Genomic DNA, 16700 nt, shown 5'->3' on the forward strand with positions numbered 1-16700 from the left:
GGGGCAAACAAACTGAAAAAAAAAAAACATCAATTGCTGCCACTGTGCCATCAAACGCAGTCCTGGTGCCCATCAAACGCAGCCACTGTGTCCATCAAACGCAGCCACTGTGTCCATCAAACGCAGCCACTGTACCCATCAAACGCAGCCACTGTGCCCATCAAATGCAGCCACTGTGCCCATCAAATGCAGCCACTGTGTCCATCAAACGCAGCCACTGTGCCATCAAACGCAGCCACTGTGCCATCAAACGCAGCCACTGTGTCCATCAAACGCAGCCACTGTGTCCATCAAACGCAGCCACTGTGTCCATCAAACGCAGCCACTGTGCCCATCAAACGCAGCCACTGTGTCATCAATTGCCGCCACTGTGCCCATTAAACGCAGCCATTGTGCTCATTAAACGCAGCCACTGTACCCATAAATTGCCGCCACTGTGCCATCAAATGCAGCTACTGTACCCATCAATTGCTGCCAGTGTGCCCATCAAACGCAGCCACTGTGCCATCAAATGCAGCCACTGTGCTCATCAAACACAGCCACTGTGCCCATTAAACGCAGCCACTGTGCCCATCAAACTCAGCCACTGTACCCATAAATTGCCGCCACTGTGCCATCAAATGCAACTACTGTACCCATCAATTGCTGCCACTGTGCCCATCAATTGTTGCCAGTGTGCCCATCAATTGCCGCTACTGTTCCCATAAATTTCTGCCAGTGTACCTATCAATTGCTGCCACTGTGCCCATCAATTGTTGATGCTGTGCCCATCAATTGCTGATGCTGTGCCCATCAAACGCAGCCACTGTGCCCAATTGCTGCCAGTGTGCCCATCAATTGCAGCTACTGTGCCCATCAAATTCTGCCAGTGTGCATCCCCCGCCCGCCTGACACTTACCTGTCTCGGTGGGGCATCGGGTCACGGCGGCGATGTCCTCCGCGCTCCTCAATGTCTTCTCCCGTCCTCTGCTATGATTGGATGCTTGATAGGTGTCCAATCACAGCGCCTGTCGTTTCAGCCAATCAGGTGACAGGTAACAGACCCAAGCACCTGATTGGCTGAGAGGCGGTTCAGTGTTAGGAAACCGAATATTAATTTGCTTTCCTAACACAACGCTGAGTGAACTGCGAGCGCCTAGCATGGCACCCGCTGTTCACCTTTTTGGACGCCTATTAGAACCTATGGCTCTAATCAGATGCTTCCAAAAAATACCCCGCCGCTGTAATTCAGGTGCCTGAAAAGGGGTTGGGCACCTGAATAGGGGGTGGCAGCGGCGACCATAGATAGATGCAGGCAATGCATCTATCTATGGTAATAGACAGGTGGCAGGAGATAGGGGGCGTCGCCCTTTATGGACACACCGCCACTGGCTTCCAGTTTTTATTTTCAAAAGCCTAATTGAAGAAGCTGAAGTTAGAAGCTGATTCATGCAGAGCTGCTCCGGATCTGCTCCCCCCATTAGAATTTTCACTTTTTGTTGATCTTTTGTTATTGTCGAATTTCATGCTATGTGGTTACGGTGACATCTAGTGGTGAAAGTAGGTTTATGCACAGAAATAAGCACCAGCAATTTCGTTCTAGTTCGATTTTTAATCACTATGCCACGTACACACCATCATTTTTCGGCATGAAAGAAAATGTTGTTTTTCAGCATGTCCAAAAAAACATTGTTTTTCCAACTTCATCATTAAAAACGACGTATCCCACACACCATTGTTTTTAAAAAATTATGAACAAAGCGCGGTGACGTACAACACGTACGACGGAACTCTTGGGCCCCGTACAGACGACCGAACATGTCTGCTGAAACTGGTCCGCGGACCAGTTTCAGCAGACATGTTCGGTCGTCTGTACAGCCGAGCGGACAGGATTCCAGCGGACATTTGTCCAGCCGACCGTTTTCGAGCGGACAAATGTTTCTTAGCATGCTAAGAAACATGTCCGCTGGAATCCTGTCCGTCGGACATGTTCGGTCGTCTGTACAGACTTACCGTACATGTCCGAGCGGCCACCATCCCTCGCATGCGTCGAATCACTTCGACGCAGGCGTGGAAGCATTGAACTTCCAGGGCCGCGCACGTCGCCGCGTCATCGTCGCGGCCTCGTCACCGCGTATCGTGTACACGCGGATTTCTGTATGATGGTGTGTACAGCCATCATACAGAAATCTCCGGGCGGACATGTACGCTGAAAACGGTCCGGCGGACCGTTTTCATCGGACATGTTTGCCCGTGTGTACGAGGCCTAAAGGGGAAGTTCAATTCGCCTTTGGGCGGCTTTAGCTGATTCCTTGTTAGTAAAAGACGATTTGCGCTTTTCTGTCTGTTAGAGCGTGATGAATGTGCTATCTCCATTATGAATGATAGTTTTACCAGAACGAGCGCTCCCGTCCCATAACTTGCTTCTGAGCATGCGCGGGTTTAAAACGTCGTTTTAGCCCACACACGATAATTTTTTACTACCAGAAAAACGACATTTTTTTAAAACAACGTTAAAAAATGCAGCATGTTTGAAATTTTTTTTGGTAGTTTTTCAAAAATGCTTTTCATGGTTTTGGATTTCCCATCTTTTTCAGTCTCGGTAACAATGGTAAGCAGGACAAATGGAGGGGGGGGGGGGGACGACGACACAAAGCAACACAAATCTGGATAAAACCTAGAGCTGGTCGATTTTGGCCCCAAAAAAATCTGCAATCTTTTTAAAAAAAAACTTGATTCACGATTACAATCGAGTTGGACACCGCGCCGGTCCTAAGGAGCTGCGGGCAGGAGTTTTTAGGCTTGGGCCTAGTCCGCCGCGATCCTAGGAAACGGCTGCGTACTAGACCGAAGCCGCGGCCTCGCCTAAAAAATCCTGCCCGCAGCTCGCCGCGATCCTGGGAAAAGGCCAAGGCTTTGGCCTAGTCCGCGGCATCTGGCCTCGTGCCCTTGTCCCAGGATCGCGGCGAGCTGCGGGCAGAATTTTTTAGCCGAGGCCGTGGCTTTGGCCTAGTCCGCAGAGCGCCAGTCCTATGGGAAAAAAAAATTGATTTGGTCAAAATCTGAATCATTTGACCCAGGGTTTGACAAAGCCAAAAAACGCACCCCGTCCCGCCAAGCTCGCGCGCAGAAGCGAACGCATACGTGAGTAGCACCCCGCATATGTAAACGGTATTCAAACCACACATGTGAGGTATCGCCGCGATTGGTAGAGCGAGAGCAATAATTCTAGCCCTAGACCTCCTCTGTAACTCAAAACATGCAACCTGTAGAATTGTTTAAACGTCGCCTATGGAGATTTTAAAGGGTAAAAGTTTGTCGCCATTCCACGAGCGGACGCAATTTTGAAGCGTGACGTGTTGGGTATCAATTTACTCGGCGTAACATTATATTTCACAATATAAAAAAAAATTGGGCTAACTTTACTGTTGTCTTATTTTTTAATTAAAAAAAGTGTATTTTCTCCCCAAAAAAGTGCGCTTGTAAGACCGCTGCGCAAATACGGTGTGACAGAAAGTATTGAAATGACCGCCATTTTATTTTCTAGGGTGTTAGAATAAAAAATATATATAATGTTTGGGGATTCTAATTAGAGGGAAGGAGATGGCAGTGAAAACAGTGAAAAAACACATTAGAACTGCTGTTTTGCTACTTGTAATGTAACTACTTGTAATGTCAACGGCCACCACAAGGTGGCGCCAGATCACAGAAGGAAGCTTAGGCCTGCAGAAGGCGGCAAAGCTGTGGCCTCAATTACCGGCCGGCCTGCGCCGGCCGGTAATTGAGGCCGTGGCTTTGCGGCCTACTGCAGGCCTAAGCTTCCTTCTGTGAAGGCCGCAAAGCCGCGGGCCGGTAATTGAGGCCGCGGCTTTGCGGCCTTCTGCAGGCCTAAGCTTCTTCCCAGGCGCCAGGTCACAATTTCTTGTCGCAGTTGCGACTGGGCGCCTGGATTTTGTCGAGCCCCGATTTGACCTAATTTTATTAATGCAGATGCAGTTATTATTATTATTTTTTTTATAAAAGGTGGACAGTGCCTTTAAGGTCTCCTCCTAACATCCCCATGCTGCGAATGAACATTCCTTTAATTAAAGGCTTTAGTAAATCTGCCAGAAACTCGTGAAAGCTTGGCCTTAGTCGCAAATCATGCAAAAACAGATTTAAAAATCCTTTGGTCAGCGGTAAATCTTTCTGTATCCTTCTCAATTTACAAGTGGTAAAAACTATTACACTAAATTGCATGTGAGCCTTAGCTTACATCTTTGGTGCATGCTGGGAGATTTTCCAATCCCTGTTGTAATCCTTAGATGGTAATTGATCTGCAGCTTTAAAGCGTAACTCCACTTTTGTTGGGAAGAAAAACCCCTCCCCCTCTGGATGATCTCTGTACGTTGCAGGGATTGTAACAAACTTTGTTGCAGATTCCTACCTTTTGTTACTTTGAAGAAATAGCTGTTTGTTTCTCTGTGTCCATGTGAAAAGTGACTGTGAATGGGAGTGATTTTATAATTATCAATCAGCTGCTGCACCTGCAGGGCTCTAATGTGGAAAGTGGCAGGGTCTGCAACATCCCTTTAGACGTTTCCCTTTAGTGATATCCCTCCCAAACATACTTTTTTGTTGCAGGGGACGAGCGAGTTTGGGGTGGGGGAACTTGACTGGCCTGCACAGAGTCCTGACCTAAACCCGATAGAACACTTTTGTGCCTTCTTTTCCAACATCAGCGCCTGACCTCACAAATGCTCTTCTGGAGGAACGGTCAAACATTCCCGTAGACACCCTCCTAAACCTTGTGGGACGGCCTTCCCAGAAGAGTTGAAGCTGTTATAGCTGCGAAGGGCGGAGCCAACTCAATATTGAACCCTCCGGGCTAAGACTGGGATGCCATTAAAGTGCATGTGTGTGTAAAGGCAGGCGTCCCAATACTTTTGGAAATATAGTGTATATACCTGGTACCCAGCCTGCGGTCCATTGGTGTAGAATCAGGTTGCTAGGTATCCATAACCCTGGCGCCCAGCCTGTGGCTAGGGTTGCCACCTCATCCCTTTAAACCTGAACACATATGAATTTCACAGGTTCTGAGGCTAATTCAATGGCAGTAAGGTACCAAGTGAGTATAATTACCACCTTAACCACTTAAGGACCGCTTAATGCCAATATACGTCAGCAGAATGGCACGGCTGGGCACATGGACGTACAGGTATGTCCCCTTTAAGATGCCCAGCCGTGGGTGGCGAGCGCCCGGCGGGGGTGCGCTCGCGACCCGGTCCTGTCCTCCGTGACCGCGCCCGCACAATTTCCCAATCGCGGGACACCGGCGACGATCGGGAAATTGTGACCTGGCGCCCAGGGAAGCTTAGGCCTGCAGAAGGCCGCAAAGCCGCCGCCTCAATTACGATTGCGGAGCGCGGGCTGGCCGGTAATTGAGCCTGTGGCTTTGCGGCCTTCTGCAGGCCTAAGCTTCCTTCTGTGATCTGGTGCCATCTTGTGGTGGCCGTTGGCATTACAAGTAGCAAAACAGCAGTTCTAATGTGTTTTTCACAGTTTTCACTGCCATCGCCTTCCCTCTAATTAGAACCCCCAAACATTATATATATTTTTTATTCTAACACCCCAGAGAATAAAATGCAATACTTTCTGTCACACCGTATTTGCGCAGCGGTCTTACAAGCGCACTTTTTTGAGGAAAAAAATACACTTTTTTTAAATTAAAAGATAAGACAACAGTAAAGTTAGCCCAATTTTTTTTTATATTGTGAAATATAATGTTACGCCGAGTAAATTGATACCCAACATGTCACGCTTTAAAATTGCGTCCGCTCGTGGAATGGCGACAAACTTTTACCCTTTAAAATCTCCATAGGCGACGTTTAAAAAAATCTACAGGTTGCATGTTTTGAGTTACAGAGGAGGTCTAGGGCTAGAATTATTGCTCTCACTCTACCAATCGTGGCGATACCTCACATGTGTGGTTTGAACACCGTTTACATATGCGGGGCGCTACTCACGTATGCGTTCGCTTCTCACGCGCGAGCTCGGCGGGAAGGGGGGTGCGTTTTTTTTGGCTCCTAACTTTTTTAGCTGGCTCCTAGATTCCAAGCAAATTTGTCAAACCTTGATGTACAGCCCTTGGGGACATCAGGGGCCACATATAAGGCCTCCTATACCTTGTACATTGATCACCACTTACTTATAAGAACAGGTTGTATAAAAAAATTAAAAATAAAGAAGCATCTTTTTTTTATTTATTTGCATTTTATTAAAGATAAATGTATATATATTGCTTGTATATGATTTTTTCTAACAACACAATACAGATCGATAGCACACATAGCCAATGAGGACTTGTTAAAGTGGACCTGTCATTAGATTGTTACATGCATAGTAAGTACCAGTTAGCAATACTCTGATCACAATGTGGCTCCTCCAGAAGGGCCCGGCTGAATTCTGAGCAGTGTGCTTCCCCCACGTGTTTAATTGTATTGGGAACGACCATTCAGCTGGAAAGGACCGCGACAGGTGAGTTAAAATGGTTGTTTTCCTCTGTGCTGTCCTTTCCCCATTGTTAGAAGCAGTACTGATAGTTTCAAGTATAACTGAAGACAAAACTTTTTTATTTTTTTATTTGGATGGGATGGAGACAGGGCCGCCATCAGGAATTATGGGGCCCCTTACACAGCCCCCTGGAGAAGAGAACCCGGGGGGGGGGGGGGTGTGCTGCCACCTGAAATTGAGAAGCGGGGAGGCTGCCACGAATTGAGAAGCGGGGGGGGGGGCCTTTACAAAAAAATAAGAAATAAAGAAAAATATATATAAAAAAGGGGGGTAGCCATCCGGGGCCCTGGGGACCTCTGGCTGGGCCCTTTAATAAAAAAAATATATATATATATATATAAATATATATTTAAATGTATTTATTTTTAAAAAGGGGGCCCTGGGGACCTCTGGGCCCTTTAATAATAATGTATATATATATATATATATATATATATATATATATATATATATATATTACACACATTTTTTTTTTTTAGAAAAAGAAATTACAAAAAAAGGGGGGTTGCCATCCGGGACCTTTAATAAAAAAAGAAACCTAAATAAACATTTATTAAAAAAAAAAGGGGGGGTTGCCATCCAGGGCCCTGGGGATCTCCGGGCCCCTGGGGACCTCCGGACCCCTAAAAAAAAAAATTGGCCCTTTAATAAAAAAATAAATAAAAATATATAAAAAATATATATATTTTGTTATAAAAAAAAATGGGGGTTGCCATCTGGGGCCCTGTGGGCCTTCGGGTCCCTGGGCACCTCCAGACCCCTAAAAAAAAAATATATATATATATATATATTTTTTTTTAAAGGGGGTTGCCATCCGGGCCCCTGGGGACCTCCGGGCCCCTTACAGGTGTACTGCCTGTACCCCCCTGATGGCAGCCCTGGATGGAGATAGATTAGAACCCCTGTCAGGTTTTTATTGCTGTCTGTGTCCCTGTTAGGGGAATTCATCCCATCTGTAAGTAGTAAAGAGTAAAAGAAAACCCCACATTTTGGGTTGTCACCAGAACAGTAATAGAGGGGAAATCTTCCACTGGGGACACTAGTTCTGGTGACAACCATGGATTCCCTCTCACTTCCTGTTTTGGCTATGGGACAGGAAGTGAAGGGGGATCACAGAAGAAAAAAATAATTGAAAGGGGTTATAATCAGTGGCAGAGTGCTCAATTTTTTTTAGGGGGGGGGGGGGGAGGGGGGGGCAAACAAACCACCCGACCACTCAGTGGTTGGTACTAACGCAGTAGGACTCTGGCTTGTGTGTTGGCGGTGACGCAAAGCCGAGAGATCGCTCCAATGAGGACAGCCATCTCCCGGATCTCCCCGGTACTGGCCAATGCGGTCGCTTCTCCTCTCGGCCAAACGGGTCTTAAGACTCGCTTCCTGATTGGCTGGGAGGAGAAGCAGGAAGACAATAGCGAATATTAATTCACTATTGTCACACAACTGGGTGGGCTCAGGGCGTAGTGCTCTGCGCCCCGAACACACCCTTTTTTTAAGCCTATTAGAGACTCATGCCGCATACACACGATCATTTTTCGGCATGAAAAAAACGTTGTTTTTCAAAAACGGCATTTAAAATGATCGTCTGTGGGCTTCACATCATTTTTCAGATTCTGAAAAACGACAAAAAAAAAACAGGATTGGGGGGCTGACATATATACAGATGTGAGGGGGCTGGCATATATACAGGATTGAGAGGGCTGACATATATACAGTACAGGATTGAAGGGGCTGACATATTGTATATACCTCCCAACTGTCCTTGATTTCGCGGGAATGTCCCACGATTCGCTGTAAATCCCGCACGCGAGCAGCGATATAGTCCCGCGAATTTTGCGCCACCCCCCCTCGCCATTACCGCTACCCCCCGCTCACCAACTCTGATCCACGTATCCCCCCCCCCCCCCCCCCGCTCAACTACTTTGTTCTGCGACCACGTAATTCTCCCCCCCCCCGCTCAACAACTCTGATCTGCCGACCCCCCCGCTCTACAACTTCGTTTGGGGGGTATACTCATTTGTCCCTCATTCTGAAGTTGAAAAGTTGGGAGGTATGCATATATACAGGATTGAGGGGGGGGGGGGGGCTGAGTGCATACAGGTGAGGTGGTTGGTGTGTGGATTCGGTGGGATGGTCTGTGGGCAAGCCCTGGGGAATGTTGGTGATCAGGCTGGGGGGGGCAGTCCCAAAGCTGTTTAAGGGGCCCACAAATTTCTGATGGCTGCCCTGCCTGTGCTACCACTGCTTTGCCCCAGCCCTGACCCTATGTATACAATCAAATGTTCCTAAATTACAGACATTTTTTTTTAATTAAAAGTACTGTGGAGCCTCGGATTATGAGCATAATCCGTTCCAGGAGGATGCTCGTAATCCAAAGTACTCGCATATCAAAGCGAGTTTCCCCATTGAAGTCAATGGAAACGAAAATAATTTGTTCCGCATTGACTTTAATGACATGCAAAACCGCATGCGGCCAGAGGCGGGGGGCACCGGAGAGCCTCGGAAATGGCCGGAAAGGCCCAAGGACAGTTCGGCTGACCTCGGCAAACCTCGGAAAGACGCCTTCCCGAGGTTTGCCGAGGTTAGCCGAGCTGTCCTCAGGGGTTTCCGTGCATTTACGAACAGCGCTGATCGCAGCCGATTGTTCAGCTCTGGCGTCCCTCCAACTCCGCCTCTGCAACTACTGCACACCGCTTTGGCCTGAATCCTGCTCGTATTGCGAGACAACAGTCGCAAACTGAGTTAGGATTTTAGGAAATACAGCGCTCGTATTGCGAAACACTTGTTAACCGCGTTACTCGCAATGCAAGGTTCCACTGTATATGTGATCAATCCCCAAAACTATTCCTGACCCAGAATTGTCACCCATGCACTATCCCAGACACTTATGGCAGCATGGAGGGGCTGTGTAAAGGTGGTGGCAAAGGTATGTACTGGTACAGTCAAGTTGTTTAAATCATAAAAGGTCAGGCGCCCAGCCTCGTAATCCAGACAGATCCTGAATTTCCTACAGCCAAACTTGACATTAAGATGGATCTGTTTTCTGTTGTGCAATGTAAAATATTGATTATTCCATTTGCAAAGACTCCATGACTTATCATTCTTCCCAATAATGGCCTGACTTCCCTCCCTATCAATGTTGGCATAGGCCACCCCCACCATCCAGTTGCCCGTTTCACCAGTTTCTACCTCCCAATAATGTCTTCCACTTGAAAAAGCCTCAACACTCAACACCTGGTGATACTGAAATCTTTCCGGCCCCCTCGGACGACCTTGGTTCACTTGCCACGAGGCAGTTTTGCAGTCGTCCGAAATAAAAACATTATTAGCCGCCGTCTTGATTTCTAGCGTTATTTTCGCCTCTCTCTCGGACAGCAACGTATTCTTATAGCTACTGAAAATATCAGACAAACCCTTATGTAATGTCTTTAAAAAACAAGACTCGTCCGCGTCTTCTTCCGTCGTCTTGCTACAATCCATTACATCGTCTTGATCCTTACTTTCGAAACGTAAAATCGGGTTGCCGCCAAGATCTAGCTCTTGCAAGACGGCGATGGGATCGGTCATGCTACACAGCTCCATGATGTGATCCATCTTCTCGCTCAGTTCCCGCTTCTTCTTGTCCAGTTCGGAGATTTGCTCCGCGATGTCGTTCAACGTTTCTTTGTTCCGAGCTTTGATATCTTGCAGGGTTCTTTCCTTGAGCTTCTCCAGCTGTCGTTGGATGTCGTTAAAGATGGAGGACACCTTTTCTTGGGTCGCCTCGAACTTACGCTCCAGTTTTTCCTTGGGCTTCTTCAAATCTTGTATCTTTTTCTCGACGTCCGTTTTGGCGAGGTTGAGTTCGTTGTGGACATCCATCAACTTTGCCTTTTGCTTTTTGCAAAAGTCACTTAGGAGCTCCATCTGGTGCCCGGTGTGCTGTCCTGACAAGGTACACGAAACGCACAAGTGGGCGGCGTCTTCGTCGCAGTAGTACATGAACACTTGATGGTGAGTGGAACATTTGACTTTGTTGAAGGAGGAGATGGGCTCACACTGGATGTGCTCTGGTGACTTGCTGTGGACTTTGAGGTGTTTTTCACACAGAGAAGCTTCGCACATTAGACACGATTGAACAGCAGGTACAGAAGATCCGATACAGTACGTGCAATAAATCGCTTCCTTCTGCGTCATTTCTGAATAACGTCCCGCAATATTTCCGAGGGTTATGTTCTTCTGCAGAGCAGGACGTTTCCGTAATTCCCTCCTGCATTCGGGGCAATTGTAAACCCCAGATGCCCCCTGGGTCTCCACCACCTTATTAATACAGACCAGGCAGAAGTTGTGTCCACATTCCAGCGTCACGGGATCCGTAAAAATGCTCAGGCACACGGAACAACTCAGCTCGTTGCTGACATCGAACAACGCCATGGTGGAGGACAAACCGAAAGTAAAAGCTGCTAACATGTTTGTCAGGAAGTACGGCGCTGAGCTGTTAACCCTTCACGATCTCAGCTGTAGATCGCTTTGTAGCTACGTGAAAATAAGAGTGAAAATGATACGTTCGTAACAAGTTTCTTATATAAAGAGAAGAAATAGCCCATCCTCATAACATGTACAATCAAAGGGCTTCGGGGTTACATTGTAACATTTTTAGTTATTTTTTGTAACCTGTGAGTGTGCCTTTTAAGAAGAAAAACATCAGAGCGTCGTGGGTGTGTCTTAAAAAGGGTGGTTTCTGACCATTACGACAAACAAAACGTAGACGAATTGTACTCTATCTATAGTTTAAAACATTTTTAACAAGGTAACTTACTTTAACCACTTAACCCCCGGACCATATTGTTGGTCAAAGACCGGAGCACTTTTTGCGATTCGGCACTGCGTCGCTTTAACTGACAATTGCGCGGTCGTGCGACGTGGCTCCCAAACAAAATCGGCGTCCTTTTTTCCCCACAAATAGAGCTTTATTTTGGTGGTATTTGATCACCTCTGCAGTTTTTCGTTTTTGCGCTATAAACAAAAATAGAGCGACAATTTTGAAAAAAAATTATATTTTTTACTTTTTGCTATAATAAATATCCCCCAAAAATATATAAAATTGTTTTTTTCAGTTTAGGCCGATACGTATTCTTCTACCTATTTTTCGTAAAAAAAAAATCGCAATAACCGTTTATTGATTGGTTTGCGCAAAAGTTATAGCGTTTACAAAATAGGGGGTATTTTTATTATTTATTTTTTACTAGTAATGGCGGCGATCAGCAATTATTTTTTGGTATTTCGACATTATGGCGGACACTTCGGACACTTTTGACACATTTTTGGAAACATTGGCATTTTTATAGCGATCAGTGCTATAAAAATGCATTGATTACTATAAAAATGCCACTGGCAGTGAAGGGGTTAACACTAGGGGGCGGGGAAGGGGTTAAGTATGTTCCCTGGATGTGTTCTAACTGTAGGGGGGTGGCCTCACAGAAGATCAGCATTTCCCCCCCCTGACAGGACCGGGAGCTGTGTGTTTACACACACAGCTCCCGTCCGCGCTCTGTAACGAGCGATCGCGGGTGCCCGGCGGTGATCGTGACCGCCGGGCACGCGCGCGGGAGTCAGGAGCGAGCGGGGGGGTGCGCGTGCCCCTAGTGGCCAATAGGAGAGCCGACATTATATGTTACGTGCTCTTGCGCAGGAGAGCCGACCTGTCGTCGTAAAACAACGGCGGCTGGTCTGCAAGTGGTTAAAGGGGCTGTAAAGGTTTGTTTTTTATTTTCTAAATAGGTTCCTTTAAAGTGGTTGTAAACCCAGAATAAAAAAATAAAAACGCCTGCAAGACAAGGCATAATGAGCTAGTATGACTAGCATACTAGCTCATTATGAGTTACTTACCTTAGATCGAAGCCTCCGAAGCCGTCCTCGTCTCCCCCTCTGGCCGCAGACATCTCTCCGGAAGGTTACTTTCGGATATCGCTGCTCCGCAGTGGCGTCACTAGGGTTGGTGTCACCCGGTGCGGTAAAACATGGTGTCATCCCCCCTCTGTCTAGGCTGCCCAGCACCAAGCAGGCAGCGCACGGGGCGCACCCCAAACCAGCCCCTGTAAATGATAGTATAGGGCAGTATAGTGGCAGGTTAGGGTAGTATAGAGTGGTATAGTGGCATGTTGGTGTAGTGGGGTGGTATAGGACAGGTTAAGGTGGTATAGGGCATGTTGGGGTGATATAGGGTAGTTTGGGGTGGTATAGGGCAAGTTAGGGTGGTACAGGGCAGGTTGGGGTGGTATAGTGCAAGTTAGGGTGGCATAGGGCAGATTGGGGTGGTACAGGGCAAGTTAGGGTGGCACAGGGCAAGTTGGGATGGCATGGGAAAGGTTGGGGTGGTACAGGGCAAGTTAGGGTGGCATTGGGCAGGTTGGGGTGGTATAGGGCAAGTTATGGTGGCATAGGGCAGATTGGGGTGGTACAGGGCAAGTTAGGGTGGCACAGGGCAAGTTGGGGTGGCATGGGAAAGTTTGGGGTGGTACAGGGCAGGCTGGGGTGGTGCAGGGCAGGCTGTGGTGGCACAGGGCAGGCTGGGTGGTACAGGGCAGGCTGGGGGGGGTACAGGGCAGGCTGGGGTGGTACAGGGCAGGCTGTGGTGGCACAGGGCAGGCTGGGTGGTACAAGGCAGGCTGGGGTGGTACAGGGCAGGCTGGGGTGGTACAGGGCTGTTTGGGGGGGGGGGTACAGGGCAGGCTGGGTGATACAGGGCAGGCTGGGGTGGTACAGGGCATGCTGGGTGAAACAGGGCAGGCTGGGGTGGTACAGGGCAGGCTGGGATTGCACAGGGCAGGCTGGGCATGTCAGCTAAAAAAAAACAAAAAAAAACGGGATGGTGTCACCCCTCTAGCGGGTGTCACCCGGTGCGGACCGCACTCCCTAGCAACGCCTCTGCTGCTCCGGCGCTGTGATTGGCCAGAGCGGCGAGGACGTCACTCCGTGCATGCGCGCGGGAGCCGTCACACCTACAGGTAAGCCTTAATCTAGGCTTACCTTGTAGGTGCAAGTTGCAAGTGGGTTTACAACCACTTTAGGATCGTGCATTGCTGGTTCACTTACCTTTTCCTTCGATTTCCCTTCTAAATGTTTTTTTTCTTTGTCTGAATTTCTCACTTCCTGTTTCTCCTCAGTAAGCTTGCCCCCATCATCCGAGCGGTGGTTAGTCAGCCAGAACAGCTTACTGAGGAGGAACAGGAAGTGAGAAATTCAGACGAAGGAAACAAAGTAAAAAAACATTTAGAAGGGAAATCGAAGGAAAATCTGGGAACCCTGATCTAAGGAGAGGGACACTGAGGACCCTAAAGTATGGGTGGAATTTGGGCACCCCGTTGAAAGGGTGGACTTTGATGTAAGGCAAGATCTTTGGGGAATCTAATGAAGGGGGGACCCTGATGTAAGGAGGTGACACAGGGGACCCTGATGTAAGGAAGGGGACTCTGGGGAACCTGATTAAGTGGGACTGTAAGAGGGGAAGAGGAACTTTGGGGACCCTAGTAAAGGGGGGGGGGAGACTCTGATGTAAAGAGGGAACTCTGGGGACCCTGATGTAAGGGGGAGACTCTGATGACCCTAAAGAAAGGGCGGACTCTGATATAAGGGGGAGGGACCTCAAGGACCTTGATGTAAGGGGGACAGGTTGGGTGCATTTCTCTCTTCTGTCAATAGGTGGCACTGCTGCCTTTGGCATTAGAATGTCAAGACCACAGTGAGTTCAGGTTGTGAATAGACACAATTTCTCAGCCAATGAGAGTAGCTACTTGGCATGCTGGGATAGTCTATTTTCAGGGTAATGAGTCAGGTGATCAGTGCTCTTTTAGCCCCGGGCTGAGGCCTGGGGGCTGTATGTGAAGCAGCAGCTGAAGGTTAGGCCTTAGGCTGCATTCACACCTCGGCGTACAAAATCGCGGCGTTTTGTCCCGCGAATTGCGACGACAAATAGCGGCGTTTTGTGCCGCGATTTGTGAATACAGCCTTCACCCCCTCTATGGAGATGGTTCACATCTCCTATGCCGAACGCCGAAAGCCGCCTGAAAAAAAGGTCCGGGACTTTTTTTCAGGCGGCAGGCGTACGGCGTTCGGCGTGGATATGTGAACCATCTCCATAGAGGTGCATGTTAAATCATCCCTCTGGTGTCTCGGGGCTGCAGCGGCGTCGCACTACAGGCGTATATACGCCTAGGTGTGAACGGGGGCTAAGCGTGAGGCCTTGCTACATGTGTAGAGGCTCAGCCCGAGGAGATACAGGCATTACACCTGTAAGGGGTCCGATGGTCCCCAGGGACCCGGCTGGCTCCCCTCCCATTTTTTTTGCATTACACATGTAAGGGGCCCGATGGTCCCTGGGGCCCCTTACAGGCCCGGCTGGCCCCCCTCCCGTTTTTTTTTGTTTAATTATTTTATAATTATTTTTTGCATTATACCTGTAAGGGGTCCGATGGTCCCCAGGGCCCCTTTCAGGCCTGGCCTGCCCCACCTCCTTTTTTTTATTTTTTTTATTTTTTTGTTATTTTTCTGCAATACACCTGTAAGGCCTCGTACACACAACCGAACATGTCCGCTGAAACTGGTCCGCGGACCAGTTTCCGCGGACATGTTCGGTCGTCTGTACGGCCGACCGGACCGTTTTCCGGCGGACAAAAATTTCTTAGCATGCTAAGAAACTTGTCCGCTGGAACGATGTCCGCCGGACATGTCCGATGGTCAGTATGACCGATCGGACATGCCTGCTGGCCCGAGAACCCGCGCATGACGTCTAAGTGATTCGACGCATGCGTGAAAGCATTTAACTTCCGGGTTCGCGCACGTCGCCGCGTCATCGTCGCCTTCACGTCGTCGTCACGTCACCGCGTATTCTGTCCGCGCGGATTTTGGTTTGATGGTGTGTACAACCATCAGACCAAAATCTCAGAGCGGACATGTCCGATGAAAACGGTCCGCGGACCGTTTTCATCGGACAGATCCGGTCGTGTGTACGAGGCCTTAGGGTCCCCAGGGCCCCTTACAGGCCCGGTTGGCCCCCCTCCCGGTTTTTAATTTTTTTGCATTACACCGCACTTTTTTTCGTCAGCCCCCCCCTCCCGTTCTCTGCTCTAGGGGGGCCCTACCTAAAGCTGTGTAAGGGGCCCCAAAATGGCTGCCCTGTGTCTGCCTATTTTGTCTCGGAGTCTGCCAATTGCTATTGCATCTACCTAAGGGTGTTCGGGCCCTAACCCTCTCTCTCCCCCAGTTCTTGCATAGCTCCCAACTGTCCCTGATTTCCAGGGACTGTCCCTGATTTGGAGCAATGTCCCTCTGTCCCTCATTCCTCCTCATTTGTCCCTCATTTTGATCTGATCCATATAGTTGTATATAAAATGCACAATTTATCTTTCAAAAGTGCTAAAAATGTCATCCAATTTCTAAAGTGCTGCATTTGTACATTTTAAAAGCCAATATCAAGGATTAGTAGTGGTAAAAAAAAAAAAAGCCTTTGTGGATTTTATTAAACTTTTTTGGGGTTAATTCTCCCTTAAGGGGGTGCGGCAGGGGGGCGTGTCCTATGCCTACATACGTTTGTTAGTAGGTGTCCCTCATTCTCATCTCAAAATGTTAGGAGGTATGGTACTTGTTTAGAGAAAATAAATCTCTTTTTTTTCGCAAAAAAATAAAAAAAGTGACTGGCGCCCATCATTCTATCTTGCATTGCACCCACTATGCCTAGTAACCAAACTCTCCAAAGAAGGATGTCAGCTCTCCCTGACTCGAGCGAAAAACAAAATAAAATATTATGGGGCAGATCCACAGACGCTGCGCTGGGCGCAGCGTATCTAAGATACGCTACGCCGCCAGAACTTATCTTTTTTAAATGGAATCCACAACGAATCCGCGCCATAAGTTACGGCGGCGTAGTGTATCTATTGCGGCGTAAGGGCGCGGAATTCAAATGGATCTAATGGGGGGCGTGTTTTATGTTAATACGTCGTGACCCGACGTAAACAAAGTTTTTTTGGAACTGCGCATGCGCCGTCCCTGGGGCATCCCAGTGCGCATGCTCGAAATTAAACCGGAACCCGCCAATGCTTACGACGGTGATGTCATTCTACGCAAATTCCTATTCGCGAATGACTTACGCAAACGACGTAAAAAATTCAAAATTGTACGCGGGAAGGACGGCCATA

The 16700-nt window shown here is 48.2% G+C and overlaps 1 protein-coding gene across 1 annotated transcript; it reads right to left on the bottom strand.

The window, feature by feature from the left end:
• Positions 1–9369: 9369 nt before the first annotated feature.
• On the bottom strand, positions 9370–10941 carry LOC120918388 (E3 ubiquitin-protein ligase TRIM39-like). The gene has a single exon (XM_040329933.1). It carries the CDS (start codon positions 10939–10941, stop codon positions 9370–9372), a length of 1572 nt encoding a protein of 523 aa, XP_040185867.1.
• Between the last annotated feature and the right edge of the window lie 5759 nt (positions 10942–16700).

This window comes from Rana temporaria, chromosome 12 (assembly GCF_905171775.1).
Source record: "Rana temporaria chromosome 12, aRanTem1.1, whole genome shotgun sequence".
NCBI classification, from domain to species: Eukaryota; Metazoa; Chordata; class Amphibia; order Anura; family Ranidae; genus Rana; species Rana temporaria.